General features: G+C 40.1%; 2 protein-coding genes and 1 long non-coding RNA gene across 3 annotated transcripts in view; 1 reads left to right on the top strand and 2 right to left on the bottom strand.

Annotated features, from left to right (window-relative positions):
• Positions 1-16,265, bottom strand: part of cables2b (Cdk5 and Abl enzyme substrate 2b) — a 41,602-nt gene extending 25,337 nt beyond the window's left edge. The window contains exon 1 of the mRNA XM_030422307.1: positions 15,600-16,265. Within this exon, the coding sequence (XP_030278167.1) occupies positions 15,600-16,204 (605 nt within the window). The 5' untranslated portion in view covers positions 16,205-16,265. The remainder of the gene's footprint in view (positions 1-15,599) is intronic.
• LOC115585604 (interferon-inducible GTPase 5-like) lies at positions 1,303-4,334 on the top strand. Its single transcript, XM_030424097.1, has 2 exons — positions 1,303-1,861; positions 3,703-4,334. The coding sequence occupies exons 1-2, from the start codon at positions 1,306-1,308 to the stop codon at positions 4,332-4,334; spliced, it is 1,188 nt and encodes a 395-aa protein (XP_030279957.1). The 5' UTR covers positions 1,303-1,305.
• Positions 16,266-18,084: 1,819 nt separating the features above from the next.
• LOC115584701 (uncharacterized) lies at positions 18,085-20,542 on the bottom strand. Its single transcript, XR_003984595.1, has 3 exons — positions 20,350-20,542; positions 19,035-19,123; positions 18,085-18,906 (listed from the first exon to the last, which is right to left on the bottom strand). It is a non-coding gene; the product is annotated as an uncharacterized LOC115584701 (long non-coding RNA).
• Between the last annotated feature and the right edge of the window lie 816 nt (positions 20,543-21,358).

The raw sequence follows: 21,358 nt of genomic DNA, 5'->3' as shown, positions 1-21,358 counted from the left end.
TTGACTGTTCATTCTCTCATTACGTCACACATGGGTTGAACTGATACCATAAGCTGAAGGTTGGTACTTCTAATTTAGATGACAAAGCAGCTTGCATTCATCAATTTAATTCAAAAGCAAATCTATACCATTTTAATGCTTAAACATCCCTGAAAAAGTTTAGAGCGTTCTCATTTAGTATATTTCTGTCCTGTTTCAATAAGATCCACTTACCTGATATGTATGACTGCAAACATTGAAGACAGACACAGTATCATGAATGTTAGTAGCATAAATAAGGGTGAAAAAACTGGATTGACTTCTTTAAGGCTTATATAATGAGCTAAATCGAAACCAATTTTCAGTAGCTCAACCTTAACACTTACTTCAACTCACGGGTCGGAATCATACATTTACGGCAAACTGTTCCAGTATCGTCTGTTACAACATCAAGAAAAGAGTTCTGTGTAAGTAGTTTTCAATATTTAGAAAAAAGAAACAATGATTTCTCTTTCTGTCAGCCACTCTGAACCATGAATGAGAGAGCCAAGGTCACGTTTCTCTTCTGTGTTTATCAATGTTGTTTTGTTTGATGTCCCATCTTATATCAAACTTTTGGAATTACAGTACATGTGCTTCAGTTCTGTATTGGGATATTTTAGGCTCAGAAAAATATTGTTTTAAGCACATGAAATATAGTTGTAGTTATTAAGAGATACTGAGAGGGAAGAAGACACGATGAGTGAGTGTTCAAGGACTTATGCATGTAGAGGAGGAAATGTGAGAGGGGACAAATTAATAAAACTAAATGAGAGACATTATTCTGCACATAAAATACTTTTTTTTGGCTCATATTAAAACATTCTGTGTGATAGAAAACATTTTCAGCTCAGGTAACTGTCAATCACCGTTTTACAATTAAGTAGCACAACAACATAGCAGCTTCACCTCTCAGCAAACTCATCAGTTGGGTTCCCCCACACACAGTGAATGAATCTCACACACTGCATCACAAACCTGCAGCATTTTTGCTGATCGACCTTATTTGATCTGAATGTAGTTAATTGTTTATCTGATCATATTTGTAATTCTTTAATGTTCCACTGGGAACAAAAAATAAACCACATCAACTGTATTCACAAACTGGCATCAAAAGAAAGTGTGACAATTAAATTTCAGTATTTATTTTTCCATGCTGTGTTATACTGGGTTTGACCTGGTCAGTGATATCTCCAAACTTTGCATTCTCTCTATGTATGTGGGTGATAGTAGATAATAGTGTACTTCTTTTTTTCTTATTTTTTAATGCAGTTGTCAAGGATCATCATGGATACTCCACATGACTGTGAATCAGTTGAAGAAATTAAAGAAGCTCTACAAAACAACAATCCAGCCTTAGCTATCGCAAAGATCCAAGAGTATCTGGACAGGCAGAAAAACACTGCGCTAAATATTGCCATCACAGGAGAGTCCGGCTCTGGTAAATCCGCCTTTGTTAATGTCTTTAGAGGCATAAAAAACGGGGATGCCGGAGCTGCCCCTACTGGTTGTGTAGAAACCACCTCAGAGCCTACACCATACCCCCATCCAAACTATCCCAATGTTACACTGTGGGATCTTCCAGGTGTTGGCACCACCAAGTTTCCAGCTGATCAGTACCTGAAACTTGTTGGATTTGAGAAGTTTGACTTCTTCATCATCATCTCAGACACTCGCTTCAGAGAAAATGATGTGAAACTCGCTCGGGAAATCCAGGAGATGAAGAAAAAGTTCTACTTTGTTCGCTCAAAGATTGACGATGTTTTACGAGCTGAGAAACAGAGTCAGAGAGAGTTCAATGAGACCGAGACTAAGGAACGAATCAGGGACAACTGCATTCAAGGTAAGTGACTTATTTTACAAATAAGAATAATTGTGAGATTAATAACTGGATATCCATCATTAAAACCTGACACGCCCAGTTGTCACAGTAGAGAAGTGAGTGCAGTCATTATGTCAATCTGACCTCAATACACATCATGTTCTAGTATATGGATCGATCATCTGGCAAAAAAATCTAGCAAAGGTTAGCTGCTGAGACTTAGAAAGACTTTACACATGTATTGATGTGTTGTTGTCATCACAAGTTGAAATGGGATTTCTATTTAATGAGACAATTTACCATATACTTGCATATATTCAATATTATTAAGTAAAAATGACAATTCTAAACAAAAACATTACAGACTTTTTTTCTTCCAAATCAAGCAGCTCAGGCTCAGTGGCTTAGCATGGCACAGAAACTCTACTTGTAGTAGGGCTGGGCGATATGGCCTAAAAATTGAATCCCCGATTTTTTCACACCAAACTCGGTTTACGATTTTAATCAATTTTTTTTCCTTCTCAAGAACAAACTTCAAATTACAAAGAAATTATTAAAAGCATTGCGTTTATTTTTTTGCTATGATTTTAAACAAATTTGCCCTGCCATTGTAAACAGTGCGGCTTCAAACTCACTTGAAACAATATATAAAAGTGCATCCTTTTGAAAAGACTGTGTCCCTTTTTGCTAAAATGCTTTTGTAAACATAAATTTAACATGTCAGATTGCTTGCTATTATAAAAACAGATCAGTTTCCATATTGGTATTGATAAAGTGTGAACATAACTTTCGTTAAATACTTTATTTTGCCTTTATTTACAAAAACGCATTTTGTATCCCTGAAGATATGTAAACTAAATTAAACATCTGCATGCATTGCATAGTAAACATGACATGTTGGTAGATGTACAGGACATGAGGTGTGCTTGCTGTCTGTTTTACACATTTTTGACCAGGAAGACGAGCCTGTCTGCTTCCTCTGGTTTGAGTCAGGACCGGTTGCGGCTTTGTAGCACAAACCTGCGGTCGAACATTTTCAGCATGTGGATGAACCTCCAGCTTTTCCACTGTATATACGAGCAGAATGTCTTTAGCAATATGCAACGTGACTGCATCCGTAACAGCTGTCCACCGGGACCCTTTCTTCTGATACGGGACACAATTATTACATGATTCCGCTAATGTTGGCTGCTATATAGCGGGTGTTTGTGGGCTGCCGCGGTTTTCTCGTAGTGAACAAGTGTCCCATTGTAATCCAGGCGTCTATTTGAGATGCTGAAATAAATGGGTCGGTCGCTGCCTTTAGTTGCAAAAGCCTTTGAACAAACTTTGCAGCGGACGGTGGTTTGTTCGAGGTCTGACGCTACAGAACCAAACTACTAACGAGACGGTGACTTTTTAGGAACGAGCTGCTGTTCTTTGCTCGCTGCATGTTGTGTTTGTTTCTCTGTGGAAAGTCAATGCAAGGAGGGCGGAGCCCACTATGAACTACGGGAGCCCGTAAGGAGCGGCGGCGGAGCAAGTAAAATAAAACATCGATTTTCATTTTTTTAAATCGTCCTAAAACAAAAACTCGAATTAATCGATTTTGCCGATTTATCGCCCAGCCCTAACTTGTAGGAATGTTCAGTCAAAGCAACAGCAACAATAAGTCACCCAATGCAGGCATCTGACTTTCACAATAAAAGCTGTTAACAGTTACTAAATTCACCCACCTAGAAAAAGGAAAGCACATGAGGTTACTGCACTGATCTACACTGGAAAGTGCATATTATTGAGTATATATAAAAACAAACATTCGAAATAGTTTCTTAATTTTTATATAACTAATAATCACAACATTTATTTCTTTTGTGACACAGGTCTTCAGGAACAAGGTATTCAGTCTCCACAGGTCTTCCTGGTGTCCAGCTTTGAGCTCCACCTGCATGACTTCAGTCTCTTAACCGAAACACTGGAGAGAGAACTTCCTGAACACAAGAGGAACGTTCTGCTGTTTGCCATGCCCAACATCAGCCAGGAGATCATCAACAAGAAGAAAAAGGCTTTCCAAGCCAACATAAAGTATGTTGCTTCTCTTTCTGCAGCTGCAGCAGCTGTACCAGTTCCTGGGCTTTCTATTGCTGTTGATGCAGCTTTGCTGATTCGTGTTGTCAAAGAATATGCAGTTGGTTTTGGTCTTGATATCCCATCACTTGAGAATCTGGCTATAAACACGGGTGTGTTATTTACAGATTTGATGGCTGTCATCACTTCACCACTGGCTACAATCGAAATAACAGTTGAACGTATCTTCAAGGTATTTAGTCATTGTGCAAGCTCAGCTGCATTAATGGCAGCAGAGGAAGGGGCCAGATTCATTCCATTAATTGGAATCCCAGCTGCAATGGGGCTGTCTTTCACCACAACTTACAGAATGTTGAATTTTATACTCGACAAGCTTGCTGATGATGCACAGAAAGTGTTTAAAAAGGCCCTGAACACCACAGAGTGATATCATAATAGACTGGTTTTAGTTTTTTGGGGCTTATCACTGGAAGCAGTAATGGCTGATACCGATCAAAAATCCAAAGAAGTTTCTTCACTTTATTGTCATCTATAGTTGTTTTTGGTGGTGTTAGAAATTTGCCACCAAAATGCTGAGGAGGAAAAAATTATGTAAAGAAAAAGTTTAACTTAATGAAAAGTTATAGCTTAACTGTCCTATTCACTTGTTCTTGACTCTCTTTCTACAGACAAAATAGGAAAGATTCTGTGTGTCATTCTCAGTTGTCTCAGTCTTTGTGCCCTGCAGCCACTAAACCACTACCTGCTCACTGCTCCACGTCATTTATTTACTATAAACTGAAACTACAGTCCACTGTTTAGACTCTGTCAGCTGTTGGCTCTGAACTGGGTTCAACCAGATGGCGTCACATTGTCCCCTCACTGAGGGGTAGGGCTTTGACTTTTGACTATAAATCATATTTGAAGTTTGTTTGTTTATTAATATTCGAATATATTCAAACATTTATTAATTATATTTTGACCATTAAATGCCTTCAGTAACACCTATATTGGTATCAAACTTAAGTTGTCCACCAGAGGGCAGTGTATCAGTCAATGTCAATAGGCAGGCAATGATGTTTTCAGAAGAAAAACACACTCAGGACTGTTTTTTTTTATATATTAAAAGTCAGACCTGGGTTTTATCGACTGTTCTTATCAAAAATAAATAAAAATAAGCCAGTTAGGCTAAGTGAAAAGACAAAATAAATAAAGGTAGGCCCTATTTAGTAGACCTATTCAAAACAAGCCCATCCTACCAGCGATTAGCAATCTGACAGCAATTACCAAGAAAAAGGCACTTTGAGATGTACATTGAACACTCGGGATGCATTCCCCTCCCCAATCCCCATCAATCATGTAGATTAAAACACTTCCAGATGCAGGGCTATATCCCCAAAACATGTAGGCCTAGCCTTGGCTAAATTAGAACACGCCCTTATGGGCTATCTGGCTGGCTGCAGTTTATCTGGCTGCAGACTTTTTAGGTTGTTCGCCAAAAAGACAAGGTGATTCACATTTTCTGGCTCTAGAGAAGAGCGTTGCTTTGTGACTTTGTTCCCCACGGTGGAAAACACTCGTTCTGCCCTCACAGATGTCACGCATATTAGGTAGGTAGCCACGTGCCAGCTGGGCGAGATGGGGGTACTTGAGGCTTCTCCCCTTCCACCAGGACAGCGGGTTGATGTCAGACGGGGGGGGGGGCTCACTGTCGTAAGCCATCATTTTTCTTTGGAGCACATCTTCATTCGGTCTGACTGTTAAAAAATAAATTAGTTTTGTTAATGTGTTGTTTAGGCTACGTTTTATAATGCACTGTTTTATATTTCCAATGTAGGGCTATATAGCGAGTCTGAGTTGTTATGAAAGGCACTTGATAATCTAAACGTTTTTGTATTTTGTGTATTGACATAATATTATTAGACCCAACATAATTAGCCAACGTTACTGACCTTCTCCATCAGGGTCCAGTCCACACTTATGAGCTCCAGACGGCTGAGTTTCTTTTCCATTATCACCGCTGTAACAGCGGCTTGTTGATCAGCTGCCCGACAGATCATATTGTATGTACTGTTCCAGCGGGTGGGGCAGACGTTGATGAGCTGGACTGGTTTGAGACCAAGGAGTTTCTGCTTGGACTCAAGGAGGTAGCTGTCTGTAGGGGAGTGCTTGAAATGTTGAGCGGCAGCCTTCAGGCAACTGACTGTTGTTACAACGGAACGCTCTGCAAGCCCTTTTCTCGCTGCCAAGTTAATTGTGTGAGCCATGCACGGGATATCCGTGATCCCCAAGTACCTCTCTACAGCATTGACATAGTTGGTCGCATTGTCTGTTGTGATGGCAAGCACAGACTCCCGCTCAACGTGGTACTGTCGTAGAATACTGTCGATGCATGTGGAGACATTCGCTGCTGTGTGAGCAGTTTGAAGCTCAGACGTGTCCAGGACGACATTTCTCATCTCCCAGTCCTCGTCGATGAAATGGGCTGTGTGACCGTAACATGGGACTCAGCAGCCAAAGAACTCCACCCATCAGTGGTCAGTGCGAGTTTTTCTCCACGCAACATTTCCCTTATGCTACCTTTGGTTGTGTTGTACAGCTTCGTTATTTTACCATTCATGGTCCTGTAGCGGGGATCTTGAATCTTGGCTCTAGTTTGTGGACGAAAGCTTGAAACCCGCTCCCGTATATCACGTTAACAGGCCTCATATCTTTGCAAACGAACTGTGTCAGCAAATCTGTCGCTCTATTTTGGCGGGCCTTGTGAAGGAGATAGCATGGACTCGATTCTGGCCTGCCTCGCCCCCGATCCCTTCCCCTCCTCCGCTTGAAAAAGCCTTGGTTTACAAGCAAACACATTTACAAAAAATAATGCCCATAACAGGTTTGAATATTAAGGGCTGCCTAATATTTGTTCAAATATCTTTATTTTTTTAAATGTTCGAATTATATTCAAATAACAAAGTTCGGTGTCAAAGCCCTACTCAGGGATGACAGAAAATTGGAAGGGCAGCTTCCAACTACAGTATGTTGATTGCAAAAGAGATCATCTTCTTATGTTGTTGCCATAGTTATCTCTCTCTCCACAACACTGACTGGCCTTTTAGCGTGAGATCTAACGTTACGAGAAACGTTCCTTGGTACCGGTCCTTCTATGCCCTCAGTTACTAACGTCTTTCTGATAGGAGCTTGTGAATATATTGCTGGTTAGACCAAGAGGGCTCTAAATATCTGTACTGATATTAGCAGGGGTGGAGCTAGCTAGCTGTTAGCAGCCAGGGAGCAGCAGAGTCCTGCGCTGTCTCGTCTGTTTATCTGACGGTAAATGAACGTTTATCGGCCGATAACATTTGGTGCCCTCCTGATCAGAACACCCTTATGTACATTATAATGAACTGAAACTGATTGTTGTATCATTCAATGAGAGAGTTTGCTCATGTCACAGATCTGTGCAAAAATGTATATTCTTTAATTAGCAAGTGTGTTTTTACTGAATTTTATTGTTCTTACAGCCATGAGATTTGAAATGTATTATTCACAGTGTACAAAGTGCCTGTATGTTGTGTTGAAGACACAATTTATTATTACCTTTCCTATTCATTAATGACATTGTGAGTGTATTCTATGAATCATTTAAAGTTAAGATCAAGTATCTGTATCACATAGCAATCACGCTTCATCTGAAACATTTTGTCTTCAGCTTTTCTCATTTCTATAATATCTGAAGCTCTTTCAGCAACAGACAGATTTTAGTGCAACTGTTCAGTCACTTTCTGTCCAGTCACAGTCTGTGATCTACAGTAGTTTTCTAGAAACAGCAGGAACTACATCTTTAAACAATCAAAATTAAAGAAGTTCTCTTTTTTCTTTTTGTTGCAATGTAAAAGACTCGTATCACAATTAAATTCTGGCAAATCATGTGTGAAGTGGGTTCAACTGGAGCTTAATCGTTATACTGTTGAACATAAAATTAGCACTTAAGTATCCAGTTACAGTAAATGTTGACGAAATTAAATGTGTCATTGAAAATTAAAACTTTTGGGCACCTTGAGTAGCTCACCTGTGCAGAAGCCCACTCTGTAAGCACACTAAGGCTGAGTACTTGGCAGCGACCGATTTTAATTTTGATGCCAAATCTTTGTGACAGTTTAGCCCCATAGTAAGACACTGACCCACACTAATTCTTCAACATTCATTTCTTATTTTCAGGTTCATCAGCCATTAACTGCTCTTATGTTTCATTTCCTCCTGAAAATGAAAGAACCAAAAAGTCTAAGATGACCCTCAACTAAGAGAGAGAACCTGAAAGCCTGAGTATCCTGACGTTCAACATACAGAAAATATTTCAGAGAGTCTTGTAGGTCTGTTGCCATCATCTTAAATTCCACATCCTATTTCAAACCAGGAACAACCTTGATTAGTCAAAGTCTACGTCACCGACTCAACGAGGTAATTCAGGAAACACATGTCACTTCTAAGGATTTTCAGCCAAACTGACCCAAGTGTCCTCCCCTGACTGTCAGATATATCAGCAGAGTTTTAGTGTTTCTCTCTGGCACAGAAACTGACCTGCTGTATCAGTCACAGAATAAAAAAAAGAAACAGTGTTTCCTCTGTTGATTGAGACACTGGTTATTCACATATTAATCAACCCTATAAATATAACCAAATTAATAAAACTAGAATACTGCGCATGGGTCAGTTATTATTTTCCCAATCAATTCTTTAACCACAGATCCACAGTCACTTAATGAAACAATCCCCATCTAATATATTAACTATGTTTCCCTGCATGCAGCTAATAGTCCAGCTGCATAGTGTACAACTGTGCAGGATTTTTCAAGGGAAACTCATACATATATTTGAGGTGGTAAGCCACACAGATCATGATGACAACATTAAATTAAGCTAAGTTAAGAAAAGAAAACCAAACCAACATGAAAGTGTATTACTTGTTATAAATGTGTTTTTTTGTGTGTTTGTGTGTTTTTTGGTTCATTTTGTGCCATAAATCACTGTGGGAGATGCTGAAGTATGTTAACGTTCATCATTTCAATCAAATTATTGGTGTATAAAATGTAATGGTTCTATCTCAGTGGCTTTTGTTGACTGTTATACTTAATCATAACAAATTCTCTGTTTCCCAATTATGTCTTGATTATTTTTTCATTTTCTAATTTTGATTGACCACCAGTTTTATTGCTAAAAATATTATATGAACTACATTGATATTTGTAATTTTTGTCTGATCCAAATTGTTTACACGTTATTTTCTGCCATTAGACAAGTTCTTTCAGCACTAAGTGAATGAGTTCCTAGAAGTAGCTCATCAGTGGAAGGTTTATCTGTGTCTGAGAGGACGCAGGCTGTGATCCTGTTAACTAACTCAGAATAACAGTGTGTAGCGGAAACAATCTGAGCCAAGTTCATCGTGGGGATTCTTCAGTGTCACGGTGGGTTTGGTCACAGAAAATACGTTCAATCTGCAGCTGAATAAAGCTAAATACAGTCAAAACTGCTCAGAGGAGACATTAATCCTGCACAGTTCACATACAGGTTACTGAGGACTCAACCTGACGTCTTAATTTGAATGTGCATGCAGTCAGGCAGAGTGTGAATCTGAATCAGCAGGTGGAAAATTAAGATAGGCAGGAGGGCAAGGCTCAACGTGAAGAACTCTTTTCTAATATAGCAGGTATTGCTATAAAACTAGGATAATAAATCTGTGAGCTTAGGCTAAACAAAACATTGGGACTAAACAAGAAGGAGCAGTACGGTTCACTGAATTTATTTGTCGTATAGATAAAACAAATTTAATCAAAAAGAGGTGAATATACTGCCTGAAGCAGGCAGAAAAACAGCCAGCAGTATGAGAAAATGTTACAAATAAAATACAAACCACTGACAGCTGGAATGCTGATGAAATTAAAAACTGAAACAACAGTGGAGCAAAACAGCATGTTTTTAGTTAAAGAGGAAGTGTCACTTTTTTTACACATCAAAGCTTGTTAACAGGTGTTTGGGAGTATTTCTGCATTTGTGGAAACAGTTATATGAAGGTCCTTTGTAGCTCCAGGAGATGCATGAGGTCTGATAAATGGTGTCAACTGAGTCTGCAGAGTTTGACAGAAACGCCCCACCTTTCCAACCAAAACCAAGTACTCTTTGAGTCTTGTGTGTAACAATGTGGATACCATTCACATACAAATATATCTGTGATAGGTCAATATCAGCTGATAATATCGGCAAACTGATATATTGGTTGGACTCTAATAACAATGCAGTTGTTCCACTATTTCTTATTTATTCAGTCAAGAAAGTAAATTTTTTTCAATCTGGCAATCTGTGGTTTCATGTTATTAACATAAAAATTAGATGTGTAACAATACATTGTTTGATTCAATGAGAAACGTGTGGAGTGGCTGCACAAAAAAGGCAGAGATGCTGGGCAAAGCGCTTTTTCTCTATGCAGTGGTGTGCACTCTCTCCTCATTGGGAACAACTGAAAAAAGAGGCTGGCGCCTACAAAACAAACGTGTGAACACAGGCCCTTAGTCTATGCACACATACACAAGCGACATAACTGACACCTAAACAAACTCACACAGGCAGGTTACTCCAAACACCTGCTGTCACAATAAAGCACAGTCATCTCTTTTTTTAATGCTCTCTTAGCAACAACAACAACACACACAACCTTCTCAAATCCTGTCAAAACCCTTCAGTGAGGACCAGTCTGAGTTTTAAACCTTCAGAATGAGGACATACATATCTGCTCTTCATCTAGGAGCTGCCTGAGAGCTATGACTCAGTGGAAGGTTAAGGTCAGCCTTTAGGTTTAGCCCAAAGTCAGAGTTTGTCTGACTGTCAAAGTTTGGGAAATGCATAACATCATCACACACTTAGTGAATGCATCACAAACGTGTGTGGTCTCTGTTTTTATCCTCTAAACGTGTTTGAGGCTGTTGTAGTTCTTAGCCAAACTCCTGAATGTTTAATGTTCAGTTTAAATGTAAAAATCTGACACAGCAGGAACATCCTGTAGGCCTCCTGAACCATGATTCTGTGGCTTCTTATTCTCGCACTTGTCTCAAACATGACACCATTACATAACCATAAATCTTCTTGTAGACTTAGAATCCTCTGTAGTGTTCTCACTTTATTATGCATCAAAATGTCACACTAAAAGATGCAGATCCTCTCTTTTGAGGTGGGGATGCAGAAGCTTGTGTAGTAGTCGAATGCCTCTACAGACACACTAAGGTGTGGAATGGAAAACTGTAACCAACTGCAATCACAAGTTCATTCCTTTCAGCAGCCAAAGTGTGTACATTAGCAGCCAAGTGTCCTCGCTCACTGTATATAAGAGCATCTGTTAAACAGCTAAGTGCTGAAATGTGTGTGTGAGTAAGTGTGTGTTCATGAGCAGGCTAATGAAGCAGTTGGCTGGTCGGTTAGCTCGCTGGCAGGACTTCACACACTGAGTATAGTTACAGACAGAGAGGCTAAACAGAGAACGACTGATGATCGTATCTGACGACTGCCAACTTCATCACGCCAGGAAGTGTGTAGGTGAGGAGAAGGCTGCTTTAAAATTCAGCCACTTTAGTTCCAGCGAGCACAGGAAACTCAACATTAAATGTGTTGAGCAGCCAGGAAAGCTCCTGTCGCCAAAACTCATCAGCTCACCGTCACTCTTTGACCTGCTGGTAAGATCTTCAGCAGGGATCAAATGAAAGTTTAATGACTTCTATGGAGGACTGGACTCCAAACAGTAATAGTGCTCATGACTAGGGATGTCGGGTTCAGTTCATTTTGCTTTCAATACCCCAACATCTATTAACCTGTAACTACCTGGTTGATTACTTAAAGATATCTACACAGATTATCTACTCACCCAAATCCTGAGGGAACATCAGAGAAGTTTTGTAGTCCACAAAACATTTCTGGAGCGTCACAGCAAAACTGTTCTGCAGATTCATAGCTAGTGTGGATGTGGACTTGTTGTAAAATGTAAAACAACTGAAAAAAAACTGAAATAGCTCCTAAATTGATCTGAAATGATGTTATTTGACCACTAGATGCGCGGTCAAGCTTGTGCACCCCCCTTCAGACAGGTTGCATTCTAGCATTTTAAGCGAATGATCAGCAATAATGGAGCCTTTTTATGTTAATTTTCAGTTTTTTTCTTTCGCCCATCTACCTCAACTGTTTAAGAGAATGCTTCAACAGTGTTTTGCTGTGAAGGTCCAGAAATGTCTTGTGGATGACTTTTCATCAGCATGGAGGAGAGTAGGTGATGACTGAATATTCATATTCACGTATTGTGTGAACTTATCCTTTATGGAAATGACTCACATGATATAGAAGAGGTACTTTCCCTTCAGTCCACTCCACAGAGAGGCTCTGAGTGAGGAGCTCAGGCCAGCCTAACTCAACTTATTTCCACTCTTAATTTCTTGCCGAGCACACTGACTGCAGCTGACTATAGCTTAATATTGAGCTCATCCCTCTTCTCCTAGAATATCTCCTAATACTTTCTCCAGCTGCAGTATACCACTCAGGCTACTAGTAAACTGAGGAGTAGCATCACATTTATAACTAACATTTCACGTTGTTGCCTTTCAGGAGGAAATGTCCCACACCGAGCATCTTTTAGCGCGCTTCACTTGTTACCTCAGACTGCTGATAGCGTGCAAATTTAAGATAAAAGGTTAACCGTTGACATCCACCTTCGTGATAAAAGGAAGTTCACATAATGACAAGTTTCTTATCTGCTAACCACAATTTACATCCAGGATGTAGCAACATGTAAAGACCAACCAACAGATCTGCAAGCCAATACTATCAGACTTCACTAGCACAAATGCAGTACACTGGTGTGTGCATGTGTGTATGTCTACCAATAAGAGACAAGAAGTAGTGATTCAGAGAATGTTTGTATGAATTAAGGAACAATGTTAGACGATGATCGTTGGATGAATTAAAAAATGAAGCCAACGTGAGCAAAAATGTTAAACTTTCTCTGGTTCTGACTTCTCATATCTAAGAATGTGCTGCTTTTTAATCGTTTGCATTACTATACATTGAATAACTTGAATATCCTTGGGTTTTGGACTGTTGGATGGATCAATCAAGCAGTTTAAAGAAAATAACTTGTGTGCTTGGAAATTGTATGAGCAAACAATCATTGTAAAAACTGCAAGATCAATAGATAATCCAAAAAATAATATACTTCTTAAAGTGTCTGGATCCAATACTTGATGTTTAAATGACACTCTTTTATTACCGATACTGACAACAACCGTGTTGGAATGAAACACACAGTAAGGCTGAATGTGCAGATTCACAGAAACACCGCAGGGGCTGTGGATGGCGGTTGCTGGCTGGCGTGGCAGTCTGACTGATGAGCTCTTATCGCTGGTAATTTCCCGGCCTGTTGTTAGGTGTAAATAGGTTAAGCAGTGTTTATCGGCTGACATTCTCTGAGTTTGATACGCTGCCAACATGATCCATCCATCAGCGCTCGCACAAACACAGCATGTGTGAACCACTGCCAGATGAGTGAGCTTCATATACGTACACTCTGTCTCTCACTTCCTTATGAAACCACATTCATACAGTTTATATTCAGAGGTCTCTCGCTCTTTTTCTGCTGCGTCTTTCTGCTCTCAACCAGCCCTGTTCTGTCTCTCAGTCTGTCTGGGTTTTTATCTTTTCTAAGCACAGACAATCCAAACTAATCCTGAGAAACAGTAGTGAACAACACCCAAACAAACATTATTCTGGGTTACTGTGCCACAAAAACAGCTTGACTTCATGATGCCTGTTAGTGGTTTCCAACCGTCCCCAGGTTCACTTCCCCCAAACAATGCCACCGGCTACTATTTTTAAAAATGTGTTTCCTATCAGATTGCAAACAACAATGGAAATAACCCCATGGTTGGATGGCTTGCATTTATGTAATAAGTTATAACAAGATGTTCATGTTCAAAGAGCTAAGTTTGGTTGTGTGTTTTAAAAGAGGAAGTGGAACATCACATTCTAACTCTCCAACTAAAGATTCTGTTGAGTCCAACTAAATTCTGATGCTGTACAAGACAGCAGCTAGATGTCATACAAGACACACTTAGAGGATGATGTGCTAGTCTTAAAAAAACAGATGCTTGTTATTTTAGAGCTTTTAATTCAAATTAAAACTTGGAATAAACAAATGTGTTCAGTTAATCTGTATCAGTATTACAACAACATAATATCTGAATGATCAATATAGCATAAGATGACCATTGAGGTAATGTACTCATATATTGTACTACAATTTTGAGGTACTCGTACTTTCCTTGAAAATTTCCATTTCCTGCTACTTACTAAGCCTTCTTCCACTCCACTACATTTTGAATGCAAATATTGTACTTTTATTCCACTAGCTTACATTTAACATTGTATTTGAGGCGCATGAACCAGGGCTGTCAAAGTTAACGTGGCAATGTGGTAAATGTGGTAAAATTCCTCGTAACACAGTTGATTTTTGCACGCTCAGCCTGCCCTGTAGTTCGGGAAATCAGCAAGCGATGCAGAAGTAACGTTGTGGATGTCAGGCAAGGGGAAAGGGTCTTTTCAAGTTCAGCTTCGAGGCTCTGCCAGATGGCTCTCTCGTCAAGACCAAACTGATGAACTGATATTATCATTTTTTAGCCATTAAGTTCAGGATGTGTTGGATTTTGTTGCCAGTTGTTAAACAGCGACAGACGGGAGCTCCGCGGTGAAAATAATGTCATTATTTGATGTTATTTCATTTTAATTTCAAATGAGTTTGTTTACTTTTATCTCCTGAAGTAGTCAGCTCTGATTTTACATCATACACAGGTTATTTCTTTGGTTTAAGCCGTTTGCAAATGGAAAAATGTTCAACATATTTCATGTTATTAATGAGTAATCAATAACTGATTGTTAAGGCAGTTCATTATCGATTAAAGAAATAACTTAAAATTCGCATCCCTAGTGTCAACAGTTTTTTACACCCAATGACGTAGATTGAATATCTAATCTTGTATTTTTTTACAACAGCAAGGAAAATTTGAACAACATCATGATGACTAAAGCTTCTTAATGTCATTTTATCTACGAAAGAACTAAGCTGCACCTGATCCACACCAGCAGCTCCCAATGTCAAGCAGCATTAGTCATGGACTTAGTAAGATCCTTTTTGAGGAGTATTCACCTGAGCCTGTGTGGGCTGCAAGACGTGACTCAGTACATTTACCCATTCCTGCAATAACTGGTGTGAGTTCAGTCTCAGCTCCAGACAGGGGAGGGGACAGTAACGACGTTTCATCACGACCAGTGACACACTGGACTCCTACACGCTCATAACTGTGAAATTAAATCACCCTTAAATTCTCAGAAACTACATCATCACCACAAAAAGGAACTAATGACTTACGCCATGTAATGAAGTGTCAAGCCATCCCTCAGCTTGTGTGAAGAATCTGAACATGTTATATTGGACCACACATCCCAACAAACACAAGTTGTGAGAGATAGCAGATGACAACAACCTCCCTCAAACTTTCAGGGAGCGTCAGACACATTCAAGCTAGCCGTGGTGTTTTCAGGGGGAAACCCAGAAATGCTAATTTACCAGAGCAGCTAGCTGAAACACACGCATGCTCACCCCGACAGAAAAACAAAAACACAGCCATGCGTCTCTCACCTCTGCCGCGGCTCTGAGGACACCGAGTTGCAGCTCTGGACTGACAGCAGTGTGGAAGACTTCCGCGGTCCCAGCGGAGACGGTAGCAGGCTGTTGTTTGACGGGGACGGCGAGAGCAGGTTACTGTTCCCCGGCGAGGGGAACGAGCCTCTGCGGCAGTCCAGCAGCACCTCCGCGCTCCCCACATCGTTAAAGCCCGTGTCCGACGGCAGGACGAGGATGGGCGGTACTGTGAGGAGTCCTGTCCTCGGTGCTTGCGCGGGGTTGACGTTCCCGCAGCTCGGAGACACTGCCAAACTGGTGAACGTCCCGTATCTGCTGTTGTTTCCCAGCTCCGGGCACAAGCCGGCCGCCGCAGAGCCGGAGTCGGCTCCCTCCAAGTCGGCGTCTCTGTGGTGGTGGCGACTTCCTACATTCTCGGCTGGAAAACTAAAAACTGGCCGCCCGTCCAGGGAGATGTTACTGAGAAACAAAAGAGCTGCTTGTCTCCGGCGAGAGTTCTCCCGGTTCCTCCGACTGTGTTCCTTGTTCGTATGCGGTTTTTTGCCGCTAACGGCCGTTATCGCAGCGCTGTGCTGGCCGCAGGCAGCAGCAGCCGCCGCCATGGTCTCCGTCCCACTGAGGAAGTCTGCTGGAGGATCAGCTCGAGACCTGCAACTGTCAAATCCCTTTTACCCGGCGCGAGACCGTTTACGCCCTCCGCAGCTCCCCATTGGCTCAGACGGGAATGCGTGATGACGTATATCCCCAGAGCCTTCGGGGGTTCGGCCACGCTGTGAACGACATACTGCTGCAAAAATGTAAATAAAGCCTGCTGACCAGAAATGGCCCCCCACAACTGTATCCGTCTGCAGCCTGCAAGAGAGGGGCGTAACCTGTAGTGGGCGTAACCTGTAGTTACGTCACAGCTACAGGTTACGCCCACTATGCACGCTTCTTAAAGGGACATGAGCCTAAATAGGTACTACTACAGTTTGACCACGGTCCAGCGGCACAAACGTCAATGTCTACGCAATCTTTGCCCTATAATAGATGTAGTCTTTCTATTGTTTATTTGTTTTAGTGGTAAACGAGTAAAAAGGCACTTAAGACACTGTCAGAGACCAGAATTCATGAGTAAATGGATTAATTGAATAAATATATCAATGTCATTGCTTGTGTGGGTGTGAGTAAGATAGCGAAACATTTATGTGTTAAAAACAACGTGGGAATTAAAATCGTATGTGTTAAGCATGTGTGTACATTTATTTGAACAGTTCCTTATTGCAGAGGGCGACAGCTGATGGTATGACTGACTTTTTAGCCATTCTTCTTGGCCATTTGTATGGCCAGTCTGCAGCAGCTGTAATGCTGAGTGGAGGGGATGAGTGGAATCCTGATAAATCAGGAAAGCCCTTTTTTTATTGTCACCTGTATGAGTCCTGGAGTTTAAGTTGTTTTTGTCCAGTGATCTTGTTGGCCAGGGGACTTATTTAGAAGGCATACGCCACTCTCTTCGCACACCGTGGGATTTATAAAAAGAGAAGTTGACGGGAAAATGTGCGGTCCTCCACGCAAACTCTGACCCATGCGTAGGCACATAACTGGGGTAAGGAGAAGCGCCACTGATGGCAGAAGAAAGAAACGGGAGAAACTGTGTGAAACTGATACTGATCGTGTCAAATAAATAGTAATATTACCTCTCATATATGAACAGTTTATTTGCAAGAAATGGTTAAAAAAAAACAAAATCTCCTCACATTCTGCCATTACGTTTCATCTCCGTTTTCAATGCATAACACATAAAGCACTTTGTATCTGTGTTTTCTTGCTATGTAAATATAAAGACTATAATTATCTTATATTATTAGTCTGAAGGACTGTTAGTCAATCAGGTTAATTCTCACACGTGCCGTGCGCCAGCGTTTGGATGTGATGCGTCGCTTGTGAAAATACAGATATGGAAACAAATACGAAACAATCATTTAATAAATTCCTTCATGGTGGTGTTTAACTCGGAAAAGACATTTTTTATCTCCCGCAGTTCCCTGGAAACATCATTTATTGCAGTGATGGTGTTTCTCTGCATTTGCAGGACTGCATCTGTAAGGACACAGCCGCTGGAGGGCACGAGGGGCATTGGTGTCCCCCTCCACCTCCGTCACCACGTCACTCAGGAGGGATTCCCCAATGATCCCCACCAGTTTTTCATCCAGCGGGGTGAGCTCCGGTGGCCGTTCCCCCGCCCGTGACACAGACGCTCTGCCTGTGTGATGACAGGCGCTTTTTTGCTTCCACTTTTATGTCTGACCACTTTCTTTCACTTCGGCCACACTCCGACTTTCTGATGCAACATTATTTAGATTGTCTGCCACAGTAGCTTAACATCATGGTGATAGGCCCTGGTGCAAATACTTTTTTTGTGCCCCCCATCCTAGACACAAGCCACGCTCGTGATTGCAGGCACGCACACACAGGCTTGGACACACACACAATGCACAAGTGATTTAAATGTTTATAAATCAGCTTTTTATTAGTTCTTTGACTGCCATGACAGAGAGAACATGGTCTGCTGACAAACATCTGCTTGCGAGCATGGTAGTGCCTAGACTTGTGTAAATATAAATGCTTCTCCTGTTAGGAAATACTTGTTAAGTGTTGTGTGATTTGACTTTAACAAAGTGCATCAACAGTTAAATGTCATGTACCTGTACCTGATGAACGGTTGCTTGTACTGGACACTTATAAAGCAGTTAATAACATAGCTGTTCAAATGCAAGGATTAGCTCTTTTTTTCTTTACATCCAACTCAGGCAGTGATGCACACTGTAATGCCTTTCAGCATTTTGTCTCAAGTTTTATGGAGCCAAATGATGCTGATGGAACTATGAAATGAAACAGACCAATTGCATATACATTACAAAACTATTACAATATCCTGTATAAAATTTAAGTTTATACATATGTATGCACACATACTCACATTTGATACATACTCTACAGTTTGTAAGTGTGCACTGCTCTAGTCTAACACACACTGTGTATTACTCCACCGCAGAAAACAGTCCCCAACAAATGCACCATTTACTACAGTTTTGAGTTAAACAGAAGAGAATGGTTAGAGGCCCCCGTAGGGCTGTGACACATTTCCTTGGAGGAGTCAAAAGAAAAAGAAAAGTAAATCTTTGAAGATATTACACCTTATAGCTGGCTAAGAAATGCCTCAGAGGAGAGGGCTCTTCACATTCTATCTTTATAGGCTTGTAGCTTCTCTGTTGCATCCTCTGATAAATGTTTCATCAAGTCAGCTTGCATCATTTCCAATTCACTGTCAAAAAAGAACAAACATTAAATGAAAGGTTTCAAGTAGATGTTGCAATATTCTTTATGAGAATGGGTATATTTCATTACACATTGAAATATGTCTATCATCAATTCTTTATATATTAATCTTACCATGGTTCATATTGTGGGCCCCTTCTGAACCTGGCCACAGCCTCTGGCACTGTCAATGTGTACTTTTCAACCAGGGTGTAGACTGTCACCTGGACAGGATTATTGACATGTGTTAAATTAGAAAACAGACAACTGAATGTAGCCTTTAACTATGTTATGTCTAGTTTGATATCACATCCTTATGACGCTCTTAGAGTGCAATAGGCTATGTAAGATTTGACAAAAGTAAAAAAAAGGAATATTCTACAACACAGGTCTGAATGCTCTGAACAATTTTGAGTTTGTCAAGCACCCCACAAGCATTAAAAAATGAGGAAGGTTTTAATATTACACATCTGTATTGTTCCATTTCAAGGTTCTTTCATCTATCATTTATCTATCTATCAAGTGTGAGGTGTGATATGAAAAACCAGTATGTACAATATGAAGCACAGTGCCAATATTAATAAATGTATGTAAACAAAACAATCATGTCATACTTCTGGCAAAAGGACATCAAAAATTAAAGCAACCCAATCTGTCAGCTGTCTCGCCCTTGGCGTTTCCCTTATGACCAAGAACAGGAAGGAGACAACTTGGTCAAGTGGTTCATCCTCAAAATAAAGGGTGGGCCTCTCCTTCCCGTGCTCCCATGCTGACAGAAGATCCCCGGTTATGATAGCTTGAAACTGTGTAGGTTTGTGTTTTACTGTAAATTTGAACAACAACCTCAAACAAACTAATCACGGCACAACACAAATGCTTGTGGTCAAGCTCTCCATAATACTAATATTGCACATGAATGTCACAGTCGAGCTGGTGATCCTTATCAAAGTTACCGGTTTAATGTCATTACTAATTTTAAATTGCTGCACTAGACCACGCTAAAAGTAATGTTTTTGAATTAGCGGGTTAATATTACAGCGGAGTCACAATTTTCAAGTTATTTCTGGTTATATTACAACAGCCACAATTTCTAGCTTAGATTTATCTACTTGGGTCAACCTTTTAGGATCGTTTAGGATAGAAATACATACATTTACGTTGCATGTCATTTACCAAACGGGCAGGTAAATAAGTTCCCAGCCTGGTATCAATGAAGTAATTCTACTTAAGTAACCCCCTCTGAACCCCCTCCATCTTGCTAACGTTACCTTGTTTGGTTCAGTTTCCACAGCAACGGGCTAGCCTCGTTCTGTCTGCCCAATAATATTTAATACTGTGGATAAAATATATAGCTTACTTGCTTAGTTCATCGCCCCGGGTAATAATATAACTATGTGCAGCAATTGTATACGTGTGTTACATTAACTAAATAAAATATAAGGACACTTACAGTCTGGATACGATCGCCATTTTTCGTTTTTGAGACATCTCTTGTGTATTTCCTTGTTCTGTTCTTGCTTTTGGCGGGTCTCATTCTACATCTCGCGTGGTTCAACGTGATTTACACAACTACACGTTACGCCCACACTACACGTTACGCCCACTACAGGTTACGCCCCTCTCTTGCAGGCTGCAGACAGACCCCTCTCGAAATGGCTGAATATCACATACCATCACATATCATGGTGGTTTTTAAACAGAATTTTTTCTAACTCAGAATTTTATTATTTACAATTTTAATGACGTAATAATGATAAACTCAGAAATATTTACGTTTTCCATAACTGATTAAACAAGAAGTTCTCAGAGGAAAATAAGGTCCCAAGAACACTGTTTGAAGCTAGAAAGGTGGCAGGGTCCGCCACATATAAACATAAATGAAAAAACTGTATAACATTGTGTTTTCCTTTAAGGTCAGTTTGTGTATTTAGTTTATTTAATCATGATAATGAGGAGTGTTAATTTCCTTAGGTTTTAAAAAAAAAACCTTTGTGATCTTTGTCTTCCTAAAACAAACAAACATATTTTTTTTAAAACAGTTTTTTAAAAAACTAGTACTGTCTCAAATGTTTGACAATAATATTTTAACCTTTTTCACCACCAAAGGCAGGACGTGAACATTTTTACCACTTAAAATCAGATATTGATGTACTTCAAACCTCTTTAATCAAGTAGGATAAAAGAGAGGCATCCTACAGACAATTATATAAATATTTCTGATGAAATGTCTTTATCTACTTATTTTTTCATTTTGTCATTGTAATGGTGAGTTGGCATCAAATGTCTGTTTTTAATTTGTCTGCCTCTGTGTTAAATCACCACAACTCTTTATTATTGTTAAAGTTCTAACATTGTGAACCTGCATGTCATTGAAGTAAAATAAATAAAAATCAGCTTTTTATCAGAAAAAAAGTATGTATTGTGTGTGTGTGTATATTGGTATGTGTTAAATAATCAAT

This window comes from Sparus aurata, chromosome 7, assembly GCF_900880675.1.
Source record: "Sparus aurata chromosome 7, fSpaAur1.1, whole genome shotgun sequence".
NCBI lineage: Eukaryota > Metazoa > Chordata > Actinopteri > Spariformes > Sparidae > Sparus > Sparus aurata.
The sequence above is the reverse complement of the archived record's forward strand: the minus strand, read 5'-3'. Positions and strand labels throughout refer to the sequence as shown.

What these genes read in the sequence shown, in the direction of transcription:
- LOC115585604 (XM_030424097.1), top strand. Translation starts at nt 1,306, where the DNA reads ATGGATACTCCACATGACTGTGAATCAGTTGAAGAAATTAAAGAAGCT. An exon ending in CAGGGACAACTGCATTCAAG is followed by an intron (nt 1,862 to 3,702) that starts GTAAGTGACTTA and finishes TTTGTGACACAG; the next exon opens with GTCTTCAGGAACAAGGTATT.